The 25031-nt window shown below is 41.1% G+C and overlaps 3 protein-coding genes across 5 annotated transcripts in view; 2 read left to right on the top strand and 1 right to left on the bottom strand.

The window, feature by feature from the left end:
• The first annotated feature begins 742 nt into the window (after positions 1 to 742).
• Positions 743 to 6946, top strand: LOC133110600 (specifically androgen-regulated gene protein-like). The gene is made up of 4 exons (XM_061220818.1): positions 743 to 857; positions 3140 to 3274; positions 4138 to 4321; positions 4866 to 6946. Exons 2-4 carry the CDS (start codon positions 3146 to 3148, stop codon positions 5864 to 5866), a joined length of 1314 nt encoding a protein of 437 aa, XP_061076802.1. The 5' UTR covers positions 743 to 857; positions 3140 to 3145; the 3' UTR covers positions 5867 to 6946.
• Positions 6947 to 10414: 3468 nt separating this feature from the next.
• LOC133110198 (T-complex protein 11-like protein 1) lies at positions 10415 to 16626 on the top strand. 3 transcript variants are annotated; one of them, XM_061220127.1, is made up of 11 exons: positions 10415 to 10552; positions 10874 to 10920; positions 11032 to 11144; positions 11421 to 11553; positions 11893 to 12013; positions 12578 to 12798; positions 13166 to 13302; positions 13455 to 13648; positions 14048 to 14229; positions 15001 to 15170; positions 15594 to 16626. In XM_061220127.1, the coding sequence occupies exons 3-11, from the start codon at positions 11060 to 11062 to the stop codon at positions 15824 to 15826; spliced, it is 1476 nt and encodes a 491-aa protein (XP_061076111.1). In that variant the 5' UTR covers positions 10415 to 10552; positions 10874 to 10920; positions 11032 to 11059; the 3' UTR covers positions 15827 to 16626. The 3 variants fall into 3 exon arrangements, with proteins under 3 accessions (XP_061076111.1, XP_061076109.1, XP_061076110.1); XM_061220125.1 differs by having other exon boundaries at positions 14998 to 15170; XM_061220126.1 differs by lacking the exon at positions 10874 to 10920 and having other exon boundaries at positions 14998 to 15170.
• Positions 16627 to 17443: 817 nt separating this feature from the next.
• The window catches only part of LOC133109387 (ankyrin repeat and SAM domain-containing protein 1A-like), a 61895-nt gene continuing 54307 nt past the window's right edge, over positions 17444 to 25031 (bottom strand). Inside the window, exon 26 of the mRNA XM_061218710.1 lies at positions 17444 to 23093. Within this exon, the coding sequence (XP_061074694.1) occupies positions 23012 to 23093 (82 nt within the window). The 3' untranslated portion in view covers positions 17444 to 23011. The remainder of the gene's footprint in view (positions 23094 to 25031) is intronic.

Genomic DNA, 25031 nt, shown 5'->3' with positions numbered 1-25031 from the left:
AAACTTGACCTATCCCTGTAAAAATGCTCTTCATGTGTGCATGCATACAAATGTAACATTGCTTCTTTGAAACCAGGATCTAAGCACAGATGTTTTTTTGTTTTTGAGGAAGTACACATCAGATGTCCAGTATGTCATGTTTATCTGTGTTTTTATCCATATGAATAACATTGCAAATCAGCACAAGGATTTTGTGTGTCAGGTGTCATTTAAGGACTGACTAAGAAGGAATCAGCATAAAGCATAAACCAGGACCATATCTGCCACTCAATCACTCCTGGAGAGACCAGCCTCCCATCAGCAGAACATGCAAGTCACCTTGGCTAAAAGTCAGATAAATAATAACGTGTAAAGATGTCAGCATGTTTGCAATGAAAGGATTTTACAGTGGCAAATGGGCAAATGTTATTATCTGAAGCTGTACAAATACTAATCGTATAGTAGTAGGTAGTATAGGCCTACTATCATCACTCTCCCTACCCCAAGACCTTCATACACCTCAGAATACTACTACAGCATGAAATAATTATAAGAAGACAACTAGCAGGCCTGAAAAACATGTGCAGTACCTGTCAAATATTACATGTATAAGTCATATACTTTAGAATTAGGACGCATTTATGATTCAACTTTAACGGGAATTTCCATTGGTTAGACCTGCAAATGGCTCTGGTGTCATAGCGCTGATTGGATAAGGAGCGACTGTGCTAGATCCTGAAGACCTCTGCCCATCCGTGCTCATTACACAGTAGCCTACTTACATAGTTTTGCACTGCGCTCGAGGGTATATGTAAAGGGCGCTATATCTTTTGGAATACCGCTGTCCTACTATTCAAAGCAATTGCCTCATTGTACAGGTAAGTTCTTTACTTAACGAAATAGAAACGATCTCCCTCTCATGTGTGACAGTTGTTGATTTCAGGATCCATGCGTTATAGCTTACCATCGCTATTTTAAGAATCGTTTCGATCGGCTGAGTTAGTATTCTTACTCTCGTCGTGTTTATGTAGCCTATTTAATCAACAAGACAAGCATTGTTGTGCCTACGTTTGAAGAAGCATCAATTGTGACAAACGAATAAATGTTAATATGACCCTCGGGCGTAGACATATCGCTATTTATTTATTTTAACCCAGCAGTCTTCCTGTGGCGGTTATTATCATAGACTAGAATGTTGCCCTTTGAATATAATATTGTCAGTAGATAGCCAGTTTCTCATTTTGTCGTGTAGATTATAATTTAGCTTTGTGTCAGTGTTTTACTGTATTTATTGTTCTTATAAATACCACAAGACCAAACAAATAGGTAACTTCATCTAAAGACGATAACCTATGGAAATATGTGCACGCGCACGCACGCACGGTGTCTTCTTAGGGCAATATATCTCGCTAAACGACTGGGAAGCGCAGGACAACTGGATATGTTGTGTCTAGTTTGCGCCTGCTTTTGAACTGTTCGGCTGTCCATGCTAGGCTACTGAACTTGTCTTCTGTGGGAGAGGCCGGAGGCAATAAGAAACGCTTACAAATTAACCACGACAATGTTATCATCTGATCTGTGACATAACAAGTCTGTAAACGGCGACGGTGGGTTGCTCGCAAATAATCGTCTCAGTCAACGGCCTTTGAAAGTTCTACGTTTTGAAACAAAAAGCTTGTGATTTGTTATAACTTTGTGCATAATATGGCACAATGGTATGAAGGAAAACAGTAAAACAATATTTTATGACAGTAGGAACAGACAGACAGCCATCAGCACAATTATATGTTTCATTGAAATATGGAATAGCCCTACTACCAGACTGAATTAACCACTGTGGCATTATTCATAAACTACATGATGTTATTATGAAATACAAACGTCACATCTTTTATACTTTTGTAGACTCAACACAGGTAGTTAATCTTTAGCAATACAATGTACAGTGTCCATACAGTATGTTCTATCGGGGATTGGACTGCTCATTCTATGCAATCATACTATTATACTATTATTATGGAAATTACACTAGTGGAGAAAAAAAAATGAAAACAGCTATTATGTAACTAACAGCTAGGTTTCTGCTTTTCATATTGGTGCTATCACTTACAGTCACAAAGATATTTGCATGAGATTAGTACGGAATAAAGGCAATGTATGCCACAACCCATTTTATGCAAAGCTTTTGAAACATTATCTCTATTTCAAAGTGATCTCTATTGAACTAACATTCTGTTTTCCCAGAGAAACTGATGTTTTTTATAAACAAGAAAAAACAGCAGCACTGTCAAAATCCCACTGTCAAAAGGAAAATATTCAACCAGATCCATTTTTTCTGTTGTAATTTTCTTTTGGAAGTTTATTTTACTTTATCTGGAGCTATATTTAAAAAGCCTAGAAGGTGGAGGTTGTCATGTCCATTATGAAATGCATATATTTAGTTTCACCAGCATTACATTAATAATGTGAACTGTACTGCATAATATATGTTGGCAAAATGTCCCAACCATTGTTTCAGTGTAACTGACCAAAACAGCAGTTCTGCTATTGATACTGAATATGTTCCACAGAAAATAAGCTTATGCTATCTGTGTCATGTGGACAGTGCAGTTATAGACTAAGGTACCCTTGTTACCGTACATCCCAGTAGCACATGATCAGGCATAATACCATCAGGGTTATGTAAGGAGATAAGGGGATTACAGATTCCCGTGTGCATGCTTGTGTGTGTGTTTGTGTATGTTCTCATTTAATTTTAAATGTACACAGATATGCCCTTGACTAAACACAGTGGAAGATCCACTAGCCTTTGCTCTTGCTGACAGATAATTAGATATGCTACAGGTTTCAACATCCTATTCAACTGACAGAATCGCGATATCATCCCTGTTCATTTAAAGACATAAAGCATCATATGTATGCAACCATAGCCACAGGCTCTAGTGCAGTATTACTAATTATTATTATAAGCGTGCATGCTATGTATTACTAAACATTTAAAGAATAACATTAGAAAAAAAAAGGCTAATTTCTCTGCAACAAATAAGCTGCTCCATAAAATGTTCTGCAGTGTGTGTTCGTCCAGTGTGGAATTTTAGACTCTCCACTGCTTTCAGCCAGTCATCAGCAGTCGTTGAGTGCACAACCTATCACTTTTCAGCTTGCCATGCCAAAGAGTGACACGTGGCTCGGCGACGTTGCCGTGGAAAAGCCGGGAGGCATCACCGTGGAGACGCTGGGTGGCATGGACAGTGCTGGCAGCTGTGATAGTGTTGTCAGCATCCACTCTGGTTTTGTGAGTCGCCCATGAGCATTTTCTCTTGCATTCACTGCACAGCTGTAGCCATAAACATCGCCATACCCAAGATGTATACTCGCCGAACACTTTATTAGAAACATTTTTACTTTATCACACCTACTCCATGCGATTATCTAATCAGCCAATGTGTGGCAGCAGTGCAATGCATACAATAATATAGATATGGCCCAGGAGTTTCAGTTAATTTTCACATCAACCATCAGAATTGGAAAATGTGGACCGTGGAATGATTGTTGGTGGCAGACAGGTTGGTTTGAGTATCTCTGCTGATCTCCTGGGATTTTCACGCACACTAGTCTCTAGAGTTTGCAAAGAATTGTGCAAAAAACAAAAAAAAATCCAGTTAGCAGCAGTTCTGCAGACAGAAACGCCTTATTACTGAGAGACCTCAGAGGAGAATGGCCAGACTGGTCAAAGCTGACAGGAAGGTGACAGTAACGCAAATAACCACACATTACAATAGTGGTATGCAGAAGAGCATCTCTGAACACACAATGCATCATAACTGGATAGACTACAGCAGTAGAAGTCTAAAAAATATGTCTAATAAAGTGCTAGGTGAGTGTATTTCTTATCATCTTTTAGCCACTCAAAAAGATGAGCAACACTAACGCATCATCAGAGCATATGAAGCCTTGTTTCAGCCGAAACGAGTTAGTGTTTTGATTAGGGTTGGCCTTCAATAAATCGTGAAATAGTGATCCGTCTGATTTTTATTATTGGATGTGCAACCTTCTTCTCTTTTTTGAGATAATTAAGACCTTGTAGAATTCACTTGGTGTAGCGCAACCTTTTCCCAATCATTCACTGTCCAATTAAATTTGTGTGTATGACGGCAGAGCGATGGCAGTCTGGAGGAGCTCTCTGCCGAGGAGAGAGAGTGTATCCTGTTCCTGGAGGAGACCCTGGAGTCTCTGGAGGCTGAGGAGGAGAGTGACCTGCCCAGTGATGAGCCTGACCTCCATCTCGCCCCCAGCAGCCTGGCCGAGAAGATCGCCCACCTCTCCGCCTCCCTGTCAGGCTGTGAGTCAGCACTGCTACTCAAATGCCTTCTGCACTGAAACGCTGAAGATTTCATAGCCTAATCTGTAGAGAGGGGCGTGTGCTCATTGACCCCACCAATCATCATCCAGTATTTTACTGTATATCTGCAATTGGAATTTCAGTCTCCCACAACTCCCTGCTCCCCTTTTTTTTGTGCATGCATTTATTTAAGTCTGCGCACACCCTCAAATAGGCTTGCGAAAGCTTTAGCTAAACAGACTACAACTGTAGGGCTGGATTAATGGACACAGATTAAGCTTTTTCCTGAACTAAATTGAGTTTTGTAACATTGACTTTTTATGGTTGTCGTGTATTGACAAGAATACAAACATATGTCTTGAATTGGCAGTAATAGGCCAATAGCTTTGGCAGGGCAGGATGCATGCCAGGACCATGGTTTTTTTAGGGTGCCTATTTGAGGTGCACAAGTACCACTGATGTTCTATTTCTCATTATGTAGATTTTTGGTGTTATTTTTGGTTTCAGCCAGGTTACTAAAAAGGGTTCATTCCCCCCCCCCCAGCTATCTCCAAACATCTGCATGATGGTCCCAAAGGAGAGGTGGGAAGAGAGCACAAGTCTGTCCCAGGCCTTCTGGTGCCCACTCCACTGGTGATGGCCAACAGCAGCCAGCCCATCACTGAGCCTGGCTTGGGGCCTGCACCCACTGCCTCTCCCTGCCACCGCTCATCCACAGGGCAGGACGCCACGGCTCCAAACAGGAAAGAAGGGCGCGAGGATCGGCCCAAAACCGGCCCATCCAGGGGCCCCCTGTCTTACGAGGGTCTGATAGAGCTACGGTCGAAGCCACCCTTGAAGAAGCACGCTCAGAGCTTCTCTTCTGGAGACCGAGAGAGGGCCAAGTTGTCCCCCAATAACCCCAGCGAGGGAAGCCAATCCCATCGCCCCTCTGGCTCACCTTCCCAGCATCCACTTCTTCCCCAGACCCCCAAACCCAAAGCTACCCCTCCTATGGTTGCACCTAAACCCAGAAAGCTCCCACCCAGCATTGACGTGTCGACCCAAAAAGCGGCCGTCCCCACCACGGACCCCAGGACACACTGCTTGGGCACCTCGCCCAGAGAGAGGGGGATGATGGACCCCCAGCAGGTGAGGAGGGAGGCTCTGGCGAAATTGGGGCTCCTACAGGATGGGGGGGCTGTTCCCCCGCCCGTCGCTCGGTCCCAGCATCCTGCGACGACCCGCCCACGCTCCAGGAGCGACCTTCCTCCCATCACCGCCAGCTCACGGCCCCCCCTGCCCACCGGGGGGAAGTCCGTCACCCTGGACCGTTCAGGTGTGGGCGTCGATAGCTCGGGCTTGAAGCCCCGCACCCGCATCCGCGCCACCTCGCTCAGAGACAAGAAGGAACTTGCGGCCTCCCAACCGGACACCCCGGCCACCGAGCCCACAGCCCAAAAGCCCCTGTTACCAAACAACATCTCTGTGGCAATGACGCCCTGGAACCAGCCAGGACAGGTGAGGCAGGAGGCCTTAAGGAAGCTGGGACTACTGAGGGAATGAAAACAACCCCACACCCAAACCCAAAAAACTGCCCCCCAAACACTGCTCTCCCAACACAGGAGACCATTCCCCACCCTCCCTGCCTGGCTGTAGCTAGGAGGTGGCATGACTCACGCCGTGAGCTGCTCACCAGATTGATTGAAACACAATTAAGATATTTACACAGGCTGTGTGTACACAAGTCTGTGGGGCAAAGGCCTATGGCATGAGATTCAGCCATAGGCTGCTACTCCACCCTACAGACTGACTCTTCTGAGGAGAGCATCCTGCCATGTTTTTCTCTTTTACTGCATACTTTCCCAGTTTAAATAATTAAGGGCAGGCATACATTATATGACAGCCAGTTGGATGATAGTATCTAGACTATACGGGCTGCCGACCAGATTACACAAAAACATCATAAAAGGAAGCACCTCCTGATTGGGAATAAGAACAGAATCTGCTCACATTGGGAGCCTGTAAACCAGTCAGGTCAGTCGGAATAGTATCTCCTACTTAGCGAGTTGTAACGTTTTCCCTATCTGAACATTCAGGAACCTGCAAGTCGTGTAATGTATGCCCACGCTAAAGGGGTGTGTGCAGATGAACACCGATGAGATGCCTTTCATTTTGACACTGCATTCACTGTGTCTGCCAAACTGCCTTCAATGGACAAAATGTGTGCACTGAAAAAAATGGCTGTCTTAACAAGCGTTTTTAGTCTTGTAATCAGTCTTAAGATCTTTTTTTTCTCTCCAGTAGACAATAGTAGCTTGTTTTAAGTGAAGTTCTCTCACCCCATTGACAAATCTGGAAATTAGTCAAATTTTCTCATCCCATTGCCATTTTTTCTTTAGTCTCATTTAGCAAAAAGGTAATAGAAATAAGATTTGAAGTCTAAATATAAGAGTATGATACTTATTAAGACTTTTTGGGGTTTTTTTGCAGTGTGTATATTGTTTGACATGTACTAAATGCTAAATTCAGTATTTGCTCATCGTCATTGCAGATTATCAAAAAAATGTATTGCACTGAAGTATCAATATATTTTCTAAAATTAAATGTATATATAAAATGAATACATTTAAAAATATATTTTTATTTTATCTTTGTAGCTTATTACTTGATCATACTGAAATTAATTTGCACAACTATTTTTAGACATACAGGTTTTCCAGGCAACTGCGAATTTTAGAAAACATCATTTGAGTGACATAGATAGAAGCTAATAGACCGTCCTCATCAGACCATCCTTTCATTGAGCGGATGTCTTGATGGTCTTGGGTGATCTTGTGTGGCACTTAGTGAGATGAATTTGCTGAATAAATAATGTCCTTTCTCAGGAAGTTGCGAGTCATCAGATTACCTTTCACCTGTACTGTAATTAGACTTTGGCTCTTAAATCAAGTCCGTTTCTCAAGAATTGACTTGCAGTTTAATTTTGTTGTTTGCTCAGCACACAGTACAGTAACTTGAGGTGGATCCAGACAAAGTGGTAAAGAACTCATCTGACAAAGGCACCCTTGATTATGAATGCCATTCCTACTTTGTCTCTTCTCTCGGATAACCTGACTCCCACCGATTGACTGCATAATAGAAGCTCTCGGTTACAGTATATTACATTACATTCACTTAGCAAACACCCTTTTCTAAAGCAACTTACAATATTGGAGAAACATTATTGCATTATGATGACCAAGAGCAGCCGACCTGCAAACATTGTGTCAGTGCAAGGGAGCAATAGGACTCCCAGCTGCTTTTCTGTACATAATGAATAATCATTAACTGATCTAGATTCCTTCTACAGCTGAATGCAATTCAGTGGAATTTCTGGTGGATATCATAAAGGTCATGGTCTTCCAGTGTATTAGAACACTCCTTAAAAGTACAACAAAATGAAGTCCTTATTATGTCCTTAACACTGATCATAGTCCATGTTTTTGTACACTTTCCAGGTAATATAATACCTGTAACTAGATTATTGTTTATTATAAGGGAATCTGCGATCTCCGATTATGGAACGCTGCTTCAGAGAAGTGGATAAGCTCTTGCCCATCGTTACAGAGTATGGGTGGATATTTGTTCTCTGATCTTTGGTTTGGCACTTTTTTTGTTTGGGTGAGTTAATAAGTAATACATTGCTACTAAGCATTGAGGTTTAAAAGTCTTTGGCAGATGCCGTTTCAAAGGTGAAGGGTGGTCACAACAAATATTGATAATGATTTTTTAACTTTTATATATATATATATATATATATATATATATATATATATATTTATATATAGACATTTTTCACTTCATTTGAAAGCATCTTCACTTTACAGATTAGTTTTACACATGCCAAATACGTCTGCACATTACTATACATATGCAGTACATGTACATTAGTTCAACTTAATAATTTGGAAGTATATAGATATTGTATATATAATACATAATGGGAGACATTGGGCCTCAAGTGAGAACATTTTTGTATTCTTATCATAAATTTCTCTTAAAGTTTTGGACGAAGTGCTCATATGAGTGTGCCACCTCGGTTTCAACAAACGTGCCTAATTTCAGACGACAGTCCGAAATGAAGATGTCTGTTATAATACAGTATATATATGGTACTGTCGGTGGATTCCATGGGATCTCCCACAGGTGCTGAGAGCTAGTGTCTAGTTCCCCTTCATTAGTTTGAGAGCCTGGGTACATTCAGAGGTCAGGTGAGGGTTGTGTAGTTTTTTGTGTGTTTTTTGCATGATAGCCAATAGAGCCTGCTGATGACATTCCTTCCCATCGTGTGGAAACCTGACACTCTTCTGAGTGCTTGGGCAACATGAGTCTCGTCAACGCCCCACAGAGCTCCATGGAGATGACACCCTTTCTCCGATGCGCTGTGGATGGATGCCATGTCTGAACTGATTATTGTATTTCTCACATTACATTTCTAGCCATTCCTAATGTCTGCAACGCTGTGGTAACAATGTTAAATATGGGCTTGGCAGTATTATCAGTAGATATTATTTATCATTTTGTATTGTGCTTGTTGATATACAATGTAATAGTATGGGAAATTGGTATATATATTGGTAAATAGTATGGGCATTTTGTGAAGAACACACACGCGCACACGCACACACACACACACACACACACACACACACACACACAGTCCCTTTAATGCCATTTCAGACTTAAGATTTCCCAAATTACCCCAAATTAACCAATTTTTTTCGTCTTCAGTCATTAGTAAGTGAATACTGGAGACTATAGATGGTGTTTACAGTGTTTACAGCCAAGGTCAAGACATGCTTGCCCTTGAATGTACCCTCTTTTACAGAGGCGTGCCCCCTTTAACCACGCCTGCCCCCTAGTGGCCTTAATAAGAAATGCTGTATATTGTCCCCTCATTGTACTTTTGTACTTAGTTAATGTGGTGTGTCGAAAAAAAACCTAATCCTAAATCAACACATTTTGAATCAGTCAAAAATACTATACTTTTCATCTCTACAAAAACTTCGGGCAATACGCAATGACTGGAACCAGCAAGACGAGTACTACCGAGCCGTCAAATTCATCTTAAATTCACGCCTAGGTCTAAAAGGTAATATCCGTGGCCACGGAAATAATTATTGTCTAAGCATACTGCATAATGAAAACGATTGAAATTAAATTATTACAAGAACAATACCGCGATGCATTCACGTTGTACCATCGACCAGTTTACTAAACTAGGGGAGATAAACTAGCAACAGAATGGAGAGATGAACCCCGAATAAGTTATGTATTTATGAGGAGTTACTGGATATTATTTGCCTGCATTGCTTTATGTCCCTCTCAGGTTTAACTTCCGATATCACCTAAACAAGAATATTGTCTTCATTGGTTTTGTTACGCAAAACGGAGACCACATTGCTATACATAACCTGTGATATCCACCCTTTGACATCTCTAATATTGACTAATAATGACACTACTAGATCACGTGTATATCTCGTTACCATGGAGCGGGGAAAATGCTTGCACATTTTAAAAACAAATATCCCACAGTGTAGCGTTCAACAGGGAAGTTTCCGGTTCGCTGTCAAACGAAACTTCCCTTTGCAGTGGAGCAGAATACCAATAGATTCTAAAACAGAATGGCGGGATTTGTGAATGTAGATCCTGCATACAAAACAGTTTTTGCATTTTATACAACCTTTGTGGTCCAAAAAACCCTGCATTGTGTCAAAGAATTACCCAATTTTCTGCAGCTGATACAGAAGGAGCTGGGAGGAGGCGGGGCAATACGGTTTGTTTTGGTTCCATGCTGGAACAGACCATCTGTAGTTAAAATAGGGGAAATGTACATGCAAGGTGCCGCAAACTTGGAAAAACTCGAAAAAAGCCAAATATTCACAGGAATTAAAATATTAACTATATGACAGTATTTAATAACATAGACATCACAAGGTCTATAAACAGCGCCAGAGTCAACGACAAACATTTTAAACTGCTACAATAAGCGACAGCCTTCCCCAAGTATCGTGCCTATTGGTTTATACCATTTTTAAAATTTAAACTTGTGTAGTTTTCTAATGTCAATCACAGGACACAGGTACAGGAGCCTTGAAGGTAAACTAGGTAGCGATCTTGAAGGTAAACTAGGTAGCGATCTGTCATTTGACGTTTTGGACAATTGTGTTTAGACGTGAAGCGTCCAAAAGAGTTCCAAAAGTGCAGGTGAGACGATATATTTGCGTTGCTGAATGGTGAGATGATGTTATATTTAGTCTGCACTATATAAGTGAATAGCGCAAACAAATAATAAGATAATATCTTCCAAAAATGTAGCCTATGTTCGTGTCTATTTGTAACGTTAATTAATCTCACAATATTGTTAAAACAAGTTAAGACAATTTATTGCACTCTATTTTTTTGTTAAAAAAATCTAATATTTTTTTAATGAACATTAATTTGAAATCTTACAACAATTTAAACATTACATATAAAAAATGCATAATGCACTGTCTATTATTTCAAATGCACTGTCAATTATTTCAGTTTATGGGACTTATTCTAAAGCTTGGCATCTGAACATCAGTAGGCCTGTAAGTTAATTATTGCGCCTGATACCTTGAAATTATGTTCTTTCGTGTATGTGGACATCAAGAATGCATTTCTGAATGATATTTTCTGAATGATATTTTCTGAATGTTTAGTTGTCCTTGACCAAGTGATAAATTAATCATGCCGAACGAAAACACCGTCGACGCGCCAGACAACGACATGCCCTCGGAAATGCCAAACCTCCAGACGCCGGAGTCCCCGATTGGTAATCAAGATAATCACGTCTCAGCTCGCGGCGGTCTCAATGCCTTGCGAACTGTATTTCAAATATATAGGGATAGCTATAATCAGACTACAGTATCCACAATCAAGTAACTGTATGCATACATGTGAATTACAATGCAATATAAATATAGATATATGCAGGATATGTGTCATATATCAATAAATTGAATTTTTTATCTCATAAAGACATACGTTAATTTACAATGTCTATGTAAAACCACTTCTTCCTCTGAATGTTTCTATAATTCTGTTTTAGGCAGCCCCCCCCCACAGAGCTATCTGTTGGATATGACACAGGCGGACAGCTGCTCAACTAATTTGACCCTGGCCCATGAAATAGTGGTCGACAGAGACTTCTGCTTCAAACAGAGCACCCCTCCCATAGACAGGCAAGTAGAAACCAGTTAATTTTATTTTTGCAGTGTCTTCTGCGTGCTCGCGCTGAATACAGACATGTCGTGTGTGTCAGCATTGTCAGTGCTTCAGGCAAAATATTGATACCCTTCCGGGTATCAGTTATTACAGTTCCCTGTACAATGAATAAATCCCTAGCATAATCCCTTCCCCATTTATGTCTAAAAAGTAAAAGTAAATAAATAAATAAGTATTTACACAACCAAGGATGTGGCTCTGGACAGCCTGTATAATGACATGTGCCAATAATACGGCTAATTTTGGGATACGACTGTGTGTGTGTGTGTGTGTGTGTGTGTGTGTTGTGTTTTCAGCTTGGCGGGAAGAGTGAAGGAGATTGTCCACCGTGCATTCTGGGATAGTGTGCGAGCTCAGCTGTCACTCAGTCCTCCAGATTATACCCATGCAATTAGGCTTCTGCAGGAGGTGAAAGAGGTATGTATTAAATTATAGGTGTTACTGGTGCAATATCAGTGTGGCTCATCCAAACCCATTCTCTCTATCCCTCAGGGATAGGTTTCTAATTTTGAAAATCTTTTCACCCATTTGAATTTTTTGAATTTTATTGTTTTTTTGTTTTTTCTGCACAGTACTTTATCAGTAAATGCCAGAAATTCAGATCATGGCCAAATCAGAAAAATCACCTTTTTTATCACATTACTACTCTCTCTTCAGCAATTCAAAGTCTTCTTCCTCAATTCAAACCCTAACCCTAACCCTAACCCATTCACCCAGAGAAAAATACTAACAGCTCATAGTAAATAGCATTACCGATGACATGAGACTGTGTTGTGTCGTCCAAGTCCAAGTATCACAGGATGTCCTTAGATTGAGCTCCAGTTTAGCTGCAGCTTCAATTCAATTTAATTTAATTTGTATAGTGCTTTTCACAGAGGACTGGCACAAAGACACTTTACAGAGTAACAGAAGGGAAGAAAAGGCAGAAAGAGCACCTCTCAGGCCCCTGATAGCACATCTGATGCTGGCTGTAATCCCCAGATCCTGCAGTCTCTGCTCCTGCCGGGCCACAGGCTTCTCCGGGCCCAGCTGGACGAGGTTCTGGACCTGGTTCTGATCCGACAGCAGGCTGCCCACGGGGCACTGGACCTCCCCCGCCTCAGTGCCTACATCGTGGGCACCATGGCCTCCCTCTGTGCCCCGGTGCGAGACCCCGAAATCCGGAAACTGAGGGACCAGAGCGACCCCGTGGACCTGCTCAGGTGAGTGATGGGGACAGGAGGTGGGCCCTTGTGCATGCTGGGACCTCTCAGGAACAGGGGGGCCAGGGCTGGTCCTGGGGCACCGTTCATCTTACACTTCCTGGGCTGGGGAGCCACCAGAGATAAGATCTCAATTCGGGCGACTTACATGACAGTAGCATTTTTTGTTTTACATAGTATCCATTGATACATTTGGATACTTACTAAAACAATTCACATTAAGTGCCTCAAGGGTAGAAAAGCAGTGTCCTACCTGGGAATCAAACCTGTAACCTTAAGGTTACAAACCCAGTTCCCTAAATACAATGCTACACTTCCACTCTAAACATCCCTCTGCCACACCTGTCCCCCACCCCCCCCTCCCCAGAGAGATCATGCGGGTGCTGGGTCTGATGAAGATGGACATGGTCAACTTCACTGTGCAGAGCCTTAGGCCACACCTCCTCCAGCAGGCCGTCCAATACGAGCGCGCCAAGTTCCAGGAGCTCCTGGACAAGAAGCAAGGTGAGCTCAGGGAATTGTGGGTAGCCGGTGTGGTGAACAGCAATATATATGGCAGTTAAAACATATTAAAATGGTGGTTAATAAAATGCATTTAAAGTACTCCTATCCTGAATGCTAAAATGTCTGCAGCAACATCTTGTATTTTTTTTCAGTCTCCTTGGACAATACCAGTGCCTGGCTGCAGAGGGCACTGTTGGACGCTTCCACAGTTGGCTCCAGCAGTGAGAGCTCAGAGCAAGGTGGAACCAAACCCCATATTTCCAGCCCAGTCAGTCCTACTGCCGTGCTGAATCGGGCCTACTTCCTCCTGCTGAGCTGGGATCCTGACAGCCAGCCGTACCCTGAGGTGAAGCCCCAGTGGGCCTATTAGCAGACCGTGGTCAATTGTGTAATTGTTTCACATTACAGTTATGTAGCTGACGCTTTTGGTTTGCCAGACCAGATAACTCTTTCAGTGTTTCTGAACTCGGGACCCACTTAACAGAAGGTTTTTGTTCTCACACACCTGATTTAACTATCCAAGGGTGGTTTGATTGGTTCAGTCATTAAATCAGGTGTGTGAGTTCCTGGTTACAAAACAAAAACCTTCTGTCAAGTGGATCCTGAGGACTGGATGTAATTGACCCAGGTCTGCCTATTAGCCCTACTGAAATGAAGCCGGTGTCTGTGTAAATTGTAATTACACAGTGTTACAGTAATTTGTTAATGAAAGGTTAAATCATCACCTCCCCGCTCTCCCTCACAGTCGGTTCTGATGGACCAGGCCCGTATGGAGTCTCTGGGCCAGAAACTAAACCTGCTGGTTCTGGAGGCTGCAGTACTGCTGGTGACCAGCACGCAGTGTGGGGGCGCTGTGTTCTCAGTGCCAGGGTTTGTAGGTAATCTCAAGCAGACCATTACAGCCCTACTGGAGGGCTGTCACCAAAGGTAAGAGAGGGTGATGAACTCTGGCTGAGCTGTCTGTCTTGTAGGGCACAGGTAACACACACGCAGGTACAAAGGGGGGGAAACATGCAGAGAGTGTCTGGCTACACCCAAAACCAGTCCACCATTCCCATAGTCCCTAAACTTTGTCTTTGCGTGGGTCGGCACAGATCCACATAGTGAGGGTGCCCTAGAGCTAAGGGAGAACATTTCAACAAGAAGGAAGAATATTCCATTATTCTTAGTGTTACTTTACAGTTGGCACAGGAGTAATTTATAGGGTTGCCTACATTACATTACATTAATGGCATTTGGCAGACGCTCTTATCCAGAGCGACGTACAGTTGATTAGACTAAGCAGGAGACAATCCTCCCCTGGAGCAATGCAGGGTTAAGGGCCTTGCTCAAGGGCCTGACGGCTGTGCGGATCTTATAGTGGCTACACCGGGATTAGAACCACCGACCTTGCGTGTCCCAGTCATGTACCTTAACCACCACAACAGAACATACAGATATTAAGTGGGATTATCATTGTATGGTGCTGCTGAAAGTCTTATTTCAGATTTTTTTAAATGTTAAAATTAAGTGTAATGTGGTATCTCTGAAATTACATCTTAATATCTACCAAAATAAACCATTTCAGAGTTTATTCATAATTAGCTGCTGCTATGTGATGAATTGAAACAGAGTTAAGAATCTGTTGTAAATGGCAGGTAAGTATGCTGTTGGATTTTGAGGATGGTATATGAAGCCTTTCTCCTGTGCACTCAGAAGCTTTGACCAGCAGGGGGCACTGTTGGCTCTAGGGGAGCAGCTCTATAAGCAGGTGGAGCAGGCTCTAAGTGCCCAGGGAGGGGTGCCTCTGTCCCCTGGGGTTGAGAGCCTGCTAAAGGGGCAGATTACAGGCCTGGCTGAGGACCACAACCCTGTCCGGAGCCTTATAGGTCAGCATCACGGCCTGCAAACGCTGCTAGCGCACTCTGCTGTAACACTGCACCACCCGCTAAAACTGTTAGCACATTCCTCTGTAACTCTGCACCACCCGCTAACACTGTTAGCACCCTATTCTGTAATACTGTACCACCCCCTAACACTGCTAGCACACTCTTCTATACCATCTGCTAACACTGCTAGCACACTCTTCCGTGGCACTGCACAACCTGTCAACACCTCTGTAACTCTACCAATGAAAAAAACAACAGTGCAAAGGTATGCAAATACCAATGCTACCTCAGATTGCTCATAAATCTATGCTACTATATGTGGAAGGACGAGTCAAATAACTGCAAATAAAGTTGTTTCCACTGCATCTAAGAGCCATAATTTCACTGTGCGAGAGATATCTGACGTGTTTTTTTCACAAGCAGGGTCCCGTATCCAGAGTTACCTGCTTGCAGTGCTGGGGGCCCCAAACTCTCAGAGGGACCCCACAGTGCCCCCAGCCCTCCTGATGGTGGCCCCCGAGCTGCAGGAGCTGGCTGGGGCGTTCAGGAGCATCGTGAACTTCAACCGCACCGTGTTTGGGCCGTACTACTCTCCCATCCTGAGGAGACTGCTCTTCCCCGAGGGAGGGGCCGAGATGGGCGTGGACTCCCGTTAGCCCCGCGCTCACTCCAGAATAAGCTGACAGACAGCTACTGCCAGCAATCACAGACTGTACAAGGCTGATAACATATTGCTTCAAATGTGGAAGTATTCTTAGTAGTGTACATGGATCTAAACTGAACAGTATGGATGCATTCATACTACCCAGTTGGTCTGTCTGTTTATTCCTGTCCCCTTCTGAGTAAACAAGCATTAACCAATGATGCAAAAGATTAACCAAAGGCATGTAAAGATTTAGAAATGATAGCCATTTAAAACGGTTAAAGTGCTGGTTTTAGAAACAGATTAAGCTTAGTCGTGGATTAAATAGAGTTTTGTATGGAGAATCTCCATTCAAAAATTAATTTTAGTCTAGGACTAGGCTCAATCTGTCTCTGTGAAACTGGCTCCACCTTAGTTTAGTTGTCCATGAAATGGTGACTCATGAGTTCTGTACAGTTCACTTTCATATTCAGACAGAAAATGATTGTCAGTTTTATATTTAATCAATCCTCATCCTAATGTTGTATTTTTATTGTTTATGGGTTGGGAGTTTTGTTTTGGGAAGCCTTGGCAGCTTTAATTTCTTAAGTTTTTTTGTTTGTTTGTTTTTTTGAGCAGACACTGTGAATATTTTTGGTACATTTTCAATATCACTATCTATTCCTTTCAGACTGGTTGAGATGCTGAGATGATTGGGTGCTTCAGTGTATGTGTGTGTACTAGTAGCATTTTTCTATATATTTCAAAGCACTTACCAAAGATTATGCGCATGTATCAATCTATGCACAAGTAAAGGTGTATTTAAAAAATGTACTGACTGCATGTGATGTGATGTCATTGAAAGAGTGTTGTAGATCATGAATATTTATGACCTTCTTGCAGCCGTGTGGTCCCTGGCAACATCCATTACAGCATAATTGCGACGAGCACATTATAATAGCATAATTAGTGTCAATACAAAACACCAGGGCTTTGTGACAAGGTCTTAAACTCCAATTTATATTGGGGAGCGGCACTAAAGTGTATATATATATTTTTTTTATTTCATTATTTCTTAATAAAGTAAATAATAGTAATAATTATTAGAAAATCAAGTCAGTAGTAAATCTTGTAGTTAGACAACGTGAAAGGAAAGGAAAGAAAAAATGAGAAATTGGCAAAATTGTGCAAAAAATCTGTACAATTTGTGCAAATATTTAAATGTGTCCTTCACATGAATGACACATTGAAATGTACCACTGGAGAAATAGAAACGGTTGGACAATGCAAACCATTTGGATGAAGCATGAATTGATTGATAGAGGAGTTTTGAAATATAATACTCCCTAACGAGCAGCAGAACTGCAGAGACTAAGAGCTGCTATAAGTGGATGATGTTGGCACTGGCAGTCAAACACAGGGAAACTCTGTCCGTGCTGAATCACAAAATGGCCGACATGGAGTTACTCAGCTACACCCTTTGTTCAGAATGTACCTGCCCTGTGTCCTAATGTACCTTAACAGTTGCCAAACAGCATAGTAAGGGTCTCACAGCAACCTGTTTCACCTATAGGTCTGAACCATCCTGTTCCCAACAATCCTCATATTTTACCTAGATAAAAAGATGATTTTAAATAATTAGGAGAAATAATTGGGTTACCATTTCTTTTTAATTTATTAGTTTTACAATTATGAAAAAAGAATAAAAAAGGCTTGAGGTTATTTACATGATTTTTTTTTGTAGTGAGGTCAACCTGAGGTCATTCTCTCGGTCTGATGTTATCCCCCCCACTATGTGAACGAGGAGACGTTGGTACCATGATATGTTACAGTCTTTAATCTTCCCGCTCTCAATTCTTAATCCCACAAATATGGCAGAAATAAACAAATACAAACAGTCATACATACATACAATATACATATTCATAAAAGCAGAATCATTCAAGTATCAAAACATAGACCATTATAAGGATGACATCACAACCCCTCGCTCATGGTCAGATTCACATTGCAGATTAGTGCTGTTAACAACCCCATTGAAACTCACAAAAGTGCAAATAGCAGACCCAAGCCAGGCAAAGTGCACGTATGTGTTGATTGAATACCCCTAGAGTACCTCAGAAATGACTGAATACAATATGGAATAGCTGTTGGTCTTTGTGGTGATAAATTATCCTCACAGGTATTCTATACAGGATACCTATATTTTACCTGTAACAAACAGCAAACAGCTTGGGGTTCAAACAGACACATGGCATGTGGATTCAGTAGCAGTCGTAATGTCCTCATGTCATTGAAATAGGTGAAGTAGAGATACTTTCAGGGGTGTTTTTTTAAAGATTGTAGTTTCATACCTCATGCTAGTCATTTTCAGTTAAAAATAATATGAGATTTGGTTATTAAAGGTGTGGATGGTGATATGTGCAAGCGTGGAGGGGAGTCTTATCTGGTCAGCAGCCAGGCTGACACCCAGGTGAGAGAACTGATGGAGCGTATGGATAACTCCTGGGCTGCAGGGGGCAGATCTGTGGACCATAGCTCAGTGTCAGACCAATGATCTTGGCTTGGGTAGGCTTGAGTCTGCAGGACAAACACTCTGGCTTAACTAGGACAGGGTCACGTTGCATCTCTGATTGGCTCAGGGAATCAGTGTCTCATAGCCAGGCCACTTAGGGCAGATTTCTGTGTACAACAGGCCTTAAGAGGATAGTTCACTTTCTGATGGTTTTTTTTTTTCATATATAGTCTAGGACTATATATTATAGTATATTATATTATATATTTCATATATATATTTTTTAATTTAATGTCATTTTAAAGCTGATGGATTTAATAACAAAATAAAAAATTAAGTCATCATTTCTTTCACTAACTTCTCAATGGTCAGTTGTCATTCCTCTACCTGCCAATTTCATAACTGTCTTTATTACATAGTTGATGGAAGATTTTCTCAGTCATGATTCTGCCTGTATAATTGAAGTTAAAGCATGTTTTCATTGTGTTTTGTCACTTTACGTTGCCTTTGACAGCTAAAAAAGAGGAGATTAAATCATATAGTTGATTTCTGGGGTGAATCAGAGGCATCTCATGTTAATATGCTTGAGGCCACTAGCACAATATGACAACATCAGCACTTCATGACAAGACATGATCACTCTAGGACTCTAGATTTGCACTTTATTGTACGTCGCTCTGGATAAGAGCGTCTGCTAAATGCCTGTAATGTAATGTAATAACCGAGGGATGGTGTTACTGACTTAAATTACCATTAAGGAAAAGACACAGACTATTTTAAAAATAGCTTGAGGAAATTTAAACTGATTACTAATTAGTTGTATTGATTGCCTCCACTAAAATAGGAAGTTCATGTCCATGTATGCATTTTACACAACTCTGTAACTGTAGCTGATATGATTGGACTGAGAATAATTGCCATGACAAATTCACATATTAGTTTTACATATTTGCCCAGTCAAAAGCACATCCTCAAAATCTATTTAAAAGCCACTTGTAGTCAGATGAGAGATAACATTAGGAAGAATGGGTACAACTTAAAGAACTGTGAATAATATGTGCTAATTAAAAAATATATATACAAAATGTTATGATACACAGCATAAATTCATTCCAAAATTAAAGAAAAATAAGTTAACTGTATGAGCACATTTTCCATAAGACTTTAAGACAGGAGAAGCAACATTTGCATAATATATAAAAACAACACTCAGAGAAATAAGTTGACTACCATTGAAGAACACACGGTAATGTTAAAATGGGATGCAGGGTGGCTAAATGGTTATTATTGCTAAAAAAAGAGAAATTGAAAACACTTGAGAAAAAAATCTATAAATAAACATAGAGAACAGGTTAAGGTCATTTACAACAGGAAAATTATATTGCTTTATGACAGTAAAATCTTGCATATACTGAATAGCTAATCTGTGAAGAGATTCAGCAGGGAAGAGTTGACAGCTACATATGTGTACAGCTTCATTAGCGACACAGTGTTTTATACTACAATAAAGGATGGATGTTGTGAAACATGATTCTTTAAGAATTAGGGGGTGCATTTTGAAACAAACAGTTTTACAGAATCTCTCAAAACTAAACCACTAGAAGAGGAACAACAAATTATTTCTCAAAGTGCAATAAAATTGCCTTTGGGGTAGCAAAAAAGGGGGAAGATAAGAGAAATTAGGAGCAGAATGCTCCAGAAATTGAGACCTCTGCTCTTCCTCATTTACACAAAGCACCCTAATAAACGTATTTCTCAGAGAAGTTATATTTGCAGAAGAAACAGAAATCGGGATGGGGGATGTATCTGACAGTTTGGAAGTAAAACTGCTGACAATAATACATATAATGCAGGATAGAATAGCTTCCTGTTAAACTCCAACAGAAAAGCTATTCACATGGACAATAGCAAGAAGACAGGGTGTTTAGGAAGAAAGTCAAATTTGAGCACACAATTTGAAACAACAGTTTAACAGTTGTTTCTATAACAGAGTAACAGTTTTCCATAACTAGGCACCATTCAATAAGGACAGAGAAGATCTTGAAATGGTACAGGGAATGGAAAAACCAAAGAAAACATTTCAATTAATAATTGAACACATTTCAAGTTGAGTGGAAATGGAACAAGAGGGCATTTCAAAAGATTAAAGGGTACTTCATGGAGGCAATTTCAGCAGGCATTTCCAGGCACCATTTTGTTTTCCTGTTACTTCCTTAACTCAAGCCACATCAGTATAGAGGCACGTGTTTTCAGTAGACATTATACCCCTCATCTACTCAAGTGTTTCCTTAATTTTGGCAAATATCTATAGATTGATGTAGGTAAAACGATCATTTGTGCAGTTGCATTTTTAATAAACACTTCTTAAGTCAAACTTAAGGTTGAGGAGTATGCCTTTCTGCTAGTTCTTCCCCCAAGACCTAGCCACTGTTGCTCAAGGAACGTCAGCAGCCTTCAGTACTGATGTCATCAGATAACCATGCCCCAACAGCCACCCCTCTTTCAAAGCAACTGCAATCACTCCGAGCCTTAACAGATAAAATAAAAGGGAAAAAGGCGTGCCAAGCATTCTTATACACAACCCGAGCATGCTGGGATGTCAATTGCTTAATTTCTGTAAAAAGACTTAAAAATCATCACCCAAGCCTGTTCTGATTACTACAGTCAGGTCCATAAATATTTGGACATTGACAAAGTTATTGTTATTTTAGCTGTCTACCACAAGATATTTGTGTTGGAAGTAAATAATGAATATGATACATTTTTCCATTGGTTTCAGTAGGGCAATTATTAAGGAGAAACAACCCTTGAAGTGATCCATCCATATCTACTGCATATCTGACAACAGCATGATGGTTCGAGGCTCATTTGATATCTTGGACCCTTGATGACTAAAAGCCATTTAGCCAACAAATGTTTTCCAGGACATAATGTACAGCTGAAACTAGCCCCACCCCCCAATTCCCATAGAGATCCATTCAAAGTTCAAGTTTTAATATCGCTTGTAGGACGACCTGAAAATATGATATCCAGACAGATGATGTTAATTGGTCACAGACATCAGGAAGTTATATACCAAGTATATAAAGAAATTCAAATTTAATCTATGATTAAAATGATGATTGTCCAATGAAATAACGATGATTGTCCAATTATTTACTCCAATATCCTGTGGTAGACAGCTAAAATAATAACTTTATCAATGTCCAAATATTTATGGACCTGACTGTATATCACTATATCACAGTTCAGATAATAATGTCTGGAGCTGTCTCTGGTCAATGGGTATGAGGCTACCAGAAGTGGAAGGTCCAGCAGTCAGAAAGTAAAAGTCCTGCCATGTGTTTCTTCCACCCAATTGAGCCATCTGATTTCACTAATTAGTTCTACCTCTTGGCTGAAGAATTGAGATATCCAGGAGATTGGAACAAAATATAAGAGATAACCTTCTGGGCCTGGGTTTTCTACCTCTGGACACTACTGGCATGAACAAATTAACATCCCCAATACCAGGGATCTCACACTCAAATCCTTGAGTCAAGGGTTGCAGTGTCTGCTGGTTTTTATCCTGCACATATGTGCTTAAATTAAGCCATCGATTGATTAAACTTTCCACACCTTGTTTCCAAGGTCTAACTTGGCTGTTGATTGAAAGGAAATAACAAAAAACAGCAGAGACTGCGGTCCCCTGAGACTGAAGTTTGAGGCACCTGAACACTACATTCTGGTCTTGTTTTTGTTGCAGCTGCACAGGTGTAATGTGTTTAATTAAAATGGACAGCTCTTAAGAAACGCCTTGCCGATGGAATGGACACATTTAACATGAGGGTTCACACAGAGAAATAATAAACCAGCAGTTTTGTTGGGACATACAGTGTTGCTTAAATATTCATGTTTCGTTCTTTTAGTCGTCCATGACATGCCATGATGTTCACCCTGACAGTGATGTCCTGGATGAACTCCTCAAGTTGTGACTCAAGAGTCTTTCCCAAGACGAGCTTCCCACAAAGTACATGAGTGTTCACTCCGGTCACTTCAGCCACTCAACTCATTGGGTCCATTCCAATTGCTTGTTTTATCCTTCCTTGTCTCCTTGTTCCTCGCCTGACCCGGAAATAGATTAAAGTCTGCCATCTTTAGACATTGCAATAATTTGAATGCAGGAGGAGGTGGGAGCAAGGAAACACGAGTGCAGCCTTTAATCCACTTGTGGATTCACCTCTCCACATCAGCCGTGTCTGTAAGTGACATGGCTTCAAACTGATGATTGACTGAACAAGGACATTCAATTTGCCTAATTCATGTTGCCTCGATTCCTCCATCCTCGTGTCTCATCCTTGCACCTCTTCTTTGAGTCCTACGTTGGGTGGAGCTACTGTACAGTATGAAGCAATAAAAGGAAGCAAGGTACAGTAGAGATGAAAGGAGTGAAAATGAGCGATTTGAACGAACGCATTATCTGGCTGATGTAACTACTTAGGCTGGAGGCCACAAAATACCACTCCTCTCCTGGGTTTTAATGCTGACCCTATTTCCCACACTGACCCCTAGAGGCTGGGAGGAGAGGGTGAATTCAGATTGGTCAAGGTGGTGGGAAGGGAGCATAAAAGTATTTTAGGCTGGATTGGCTTATTATGGGGGTCACCTCATAAATCCAGCAACATCCACCCCCACGCCAACGCACCCCCTCCAGGCACACAAATTTCACCAGCAAGACAGAATCCAAGAAATCCCCCTCTCCTTGCACTCACAGCTTGGTGTCTGGAAACTTGAACACAGGAGAGAGCTACACAGAGGGAGACACAGACACACACACACACACACACACACATGCACACACGTGCACATAAACAACATACACACACACACACATCCAAAAACATCTGGATTAACACAACATGACAGATGCAATGACAAGTCAAATCACTGTAGACATATAAGACAGTATCTGATCTGACCCAATCTTAGAGCAGCAACCATTCATGAAAAATAAATAATAACATATAGTTTCAGCTACATTATAAAACAAAAATAAGCTCAGTTTACAATTTACTCAAATGGTTTGAGGAAACCGATCGCCTTAAACGATTTGAGTTAGGCAACAAAATTTGTCTGGGCTCAAACTTTTAAGTTAAACTCCTCTTTTCTCGTTTTGAGTTATGATTTCTTATTCTAAGTTGTGACCCAATTTCAGTAGGACTGTGTTTACATTTTACAATGTTGATCTGGGCAAACGTTTCACAAGAGAGGAGGAGGACAGTAAATATGACGCATGAAGTAGATGAAATGGAGTGGAAGAAAAGCAGCAGTCATCTAACGCCATAAAAAAATCACACAAGACATCATGCGCCAGGTGGGATACATAACTCAGTTGAAAAATACAAGCCATGTCTTAATCATTTCAATTCGGCAAATTAGATAAAATAATGGTAAAGTACTGCTTGCATGCCAAACCACAATGACTACAACCTATGTCTGCCATCCGACTAACCATTTACATCAACAAATAAGATTAAACACCAGAATTCATTGTAGTATCTAACAGTCAGAGAATGAGGAGGAAGTACAGTTAGCCTAACAAACTGCAGATTAACAGTCACTGGCTACATACACTCTAAGGTCATTAGCCAACCTGGACCAGGAAAGAGAGAATAAACTCGGAAGAGGGCTACTCCTTACTGTCAACCTATTTTTAAATCACAGTGTTTTAAAGGTCTGGACCTTTGAAGCCATTGGCTACAACTCTGTAATGGCACTGGAGCAAGTAAGGAACAACAAACAGTGTACTGTATGTAGGGCAGGAGGACTCCATTTTAGGTACTCGGCTGAAATCACATGCCACTTAGTGAAGAACAGAGAGGACAAGATGGAGTCCGTGCTGAAGGTTTTCTCATCTTTCTCGTGGGAAAAGTAGATTTAATCCACTGGATCCATAGAGTTTGGAAAAACAGAGTGTTTTGGGACCCTGTGGGGAACCAGTAGACATTCCACAGAATGGAGAAGTTAAGGGACGCACATTTATACTCTGATTCTGGAATGGTTCTCAAAAAGCAAAAAAAAAGTGTTCTCCTTAAAAACAGGATGATTGTTCAGTTCCGTTGTGCTGGATGGATTTTTTTGGGAAATCTCAGTCTGGGCACTAGAGGATTTAAGTACCGAATGGGAGAGCGGGAGAGAGAGAGCGGTTCTTCAGATTGGGCGACGCCTGGCAAGACAGGAAGAGCATCAAAAGTTGGAAAAAGACGTCATCATTACGAGGGACAAAAAACACGAGAAGAACGGGCGGAAAGAGGGAAAGACAGGATTGTCAAAAAGAGGAGGGGTGTTATTTCCTCAGGAGGAAAGGGGGATGGGGCAAGGAGGTGTGGGACACGCAGTCATTGTGATTTGAGATGAGGGCATCTGACTAAAAGCTTCGGAAGACTGCAGCTTTGGCATCAAAACATTAACGTTAAGACATAATTATTTTACGAAGAACACAAATGATATAGCTGAGATGATGCATCAGAAACAGAAGTAGTTGAGTGTTTCAGCATATGGATGGCACAGTTTAAATGCGCTACATTACTGATTAATTCTTAAAAAAAAGTCCAGTAATTCTCAAGTCCAGTAACAGGGACAAACCATCCAGTTTATGGGTAGTTTTGAGGAACATAAAGTAATGGCACAAAGTCTATGCAACAAAAACTTTAAAACAGAGGGTATTAAAACCTATGGAGTGAAG

Source organism: Conger conger, chromosome 14 (assembly GCF_963514075.1).
Source record: "Conger conger chromosome 14, fConCon1.1, whole genome shotgun sequence".
Classification (NCBI taxonomy): Eukaryota; Metazoa; Chordata; class Actinopteri; order Anguilliformes; family Congridae; genus Conger; species Conger conger.
The sequence above is the reverse complement of the archived record's forward strand: the minus strand, read 5'-3'. Positions and strand labels throughout refer to the sequence as shown.

Bases quoted from the DNA above. Each gene is read 5' to 3' on its own strand.
- LOC133110600 (XM_061220818.1), top strand. From the start codon at position 3,146: ATGCCAAAGAGTGACACGTGGCTCGGCGACGTTGCCGTGGAAAAGCCG. The intron at 3,275-4,137 runs GTGAGTCGCCCA...GTATGACGGCAG, and splicing joins TCAGCATCCACTCTGGTTTT to AGCGATGGCAGTCTGGAGGA. The intron at 4,322-4,865 runs GTGAGTCAGCAC...CCCCCCCCCCAG, and splicing joins CTCCGCCTCCCTGTCAGGCT to CTATCTCCAAACATCTGCAT.
- LOC133110198 (XM_061220126.1), top strand. From the start codon at position 11,060: ATGCCGAACGAAAACACCGTCGACGCGCCAGACAACGACATGCCCTCG. The intron at 11,145-11,420 runs GTAATCAAGATA...ATTCTGTTTTAG, and splicing joins GACGCCGGAGTCCCCGATTG to GCAGCCCCCCCCCACAGAGC. The intron at 14,230-14,997 runs GTAAGAGAGGGT...CTGTGCACTCAG, and splicing joins CTGGAGGGCTGTCACCAAAG to AAGCTTTGACCAGCAGGGGG.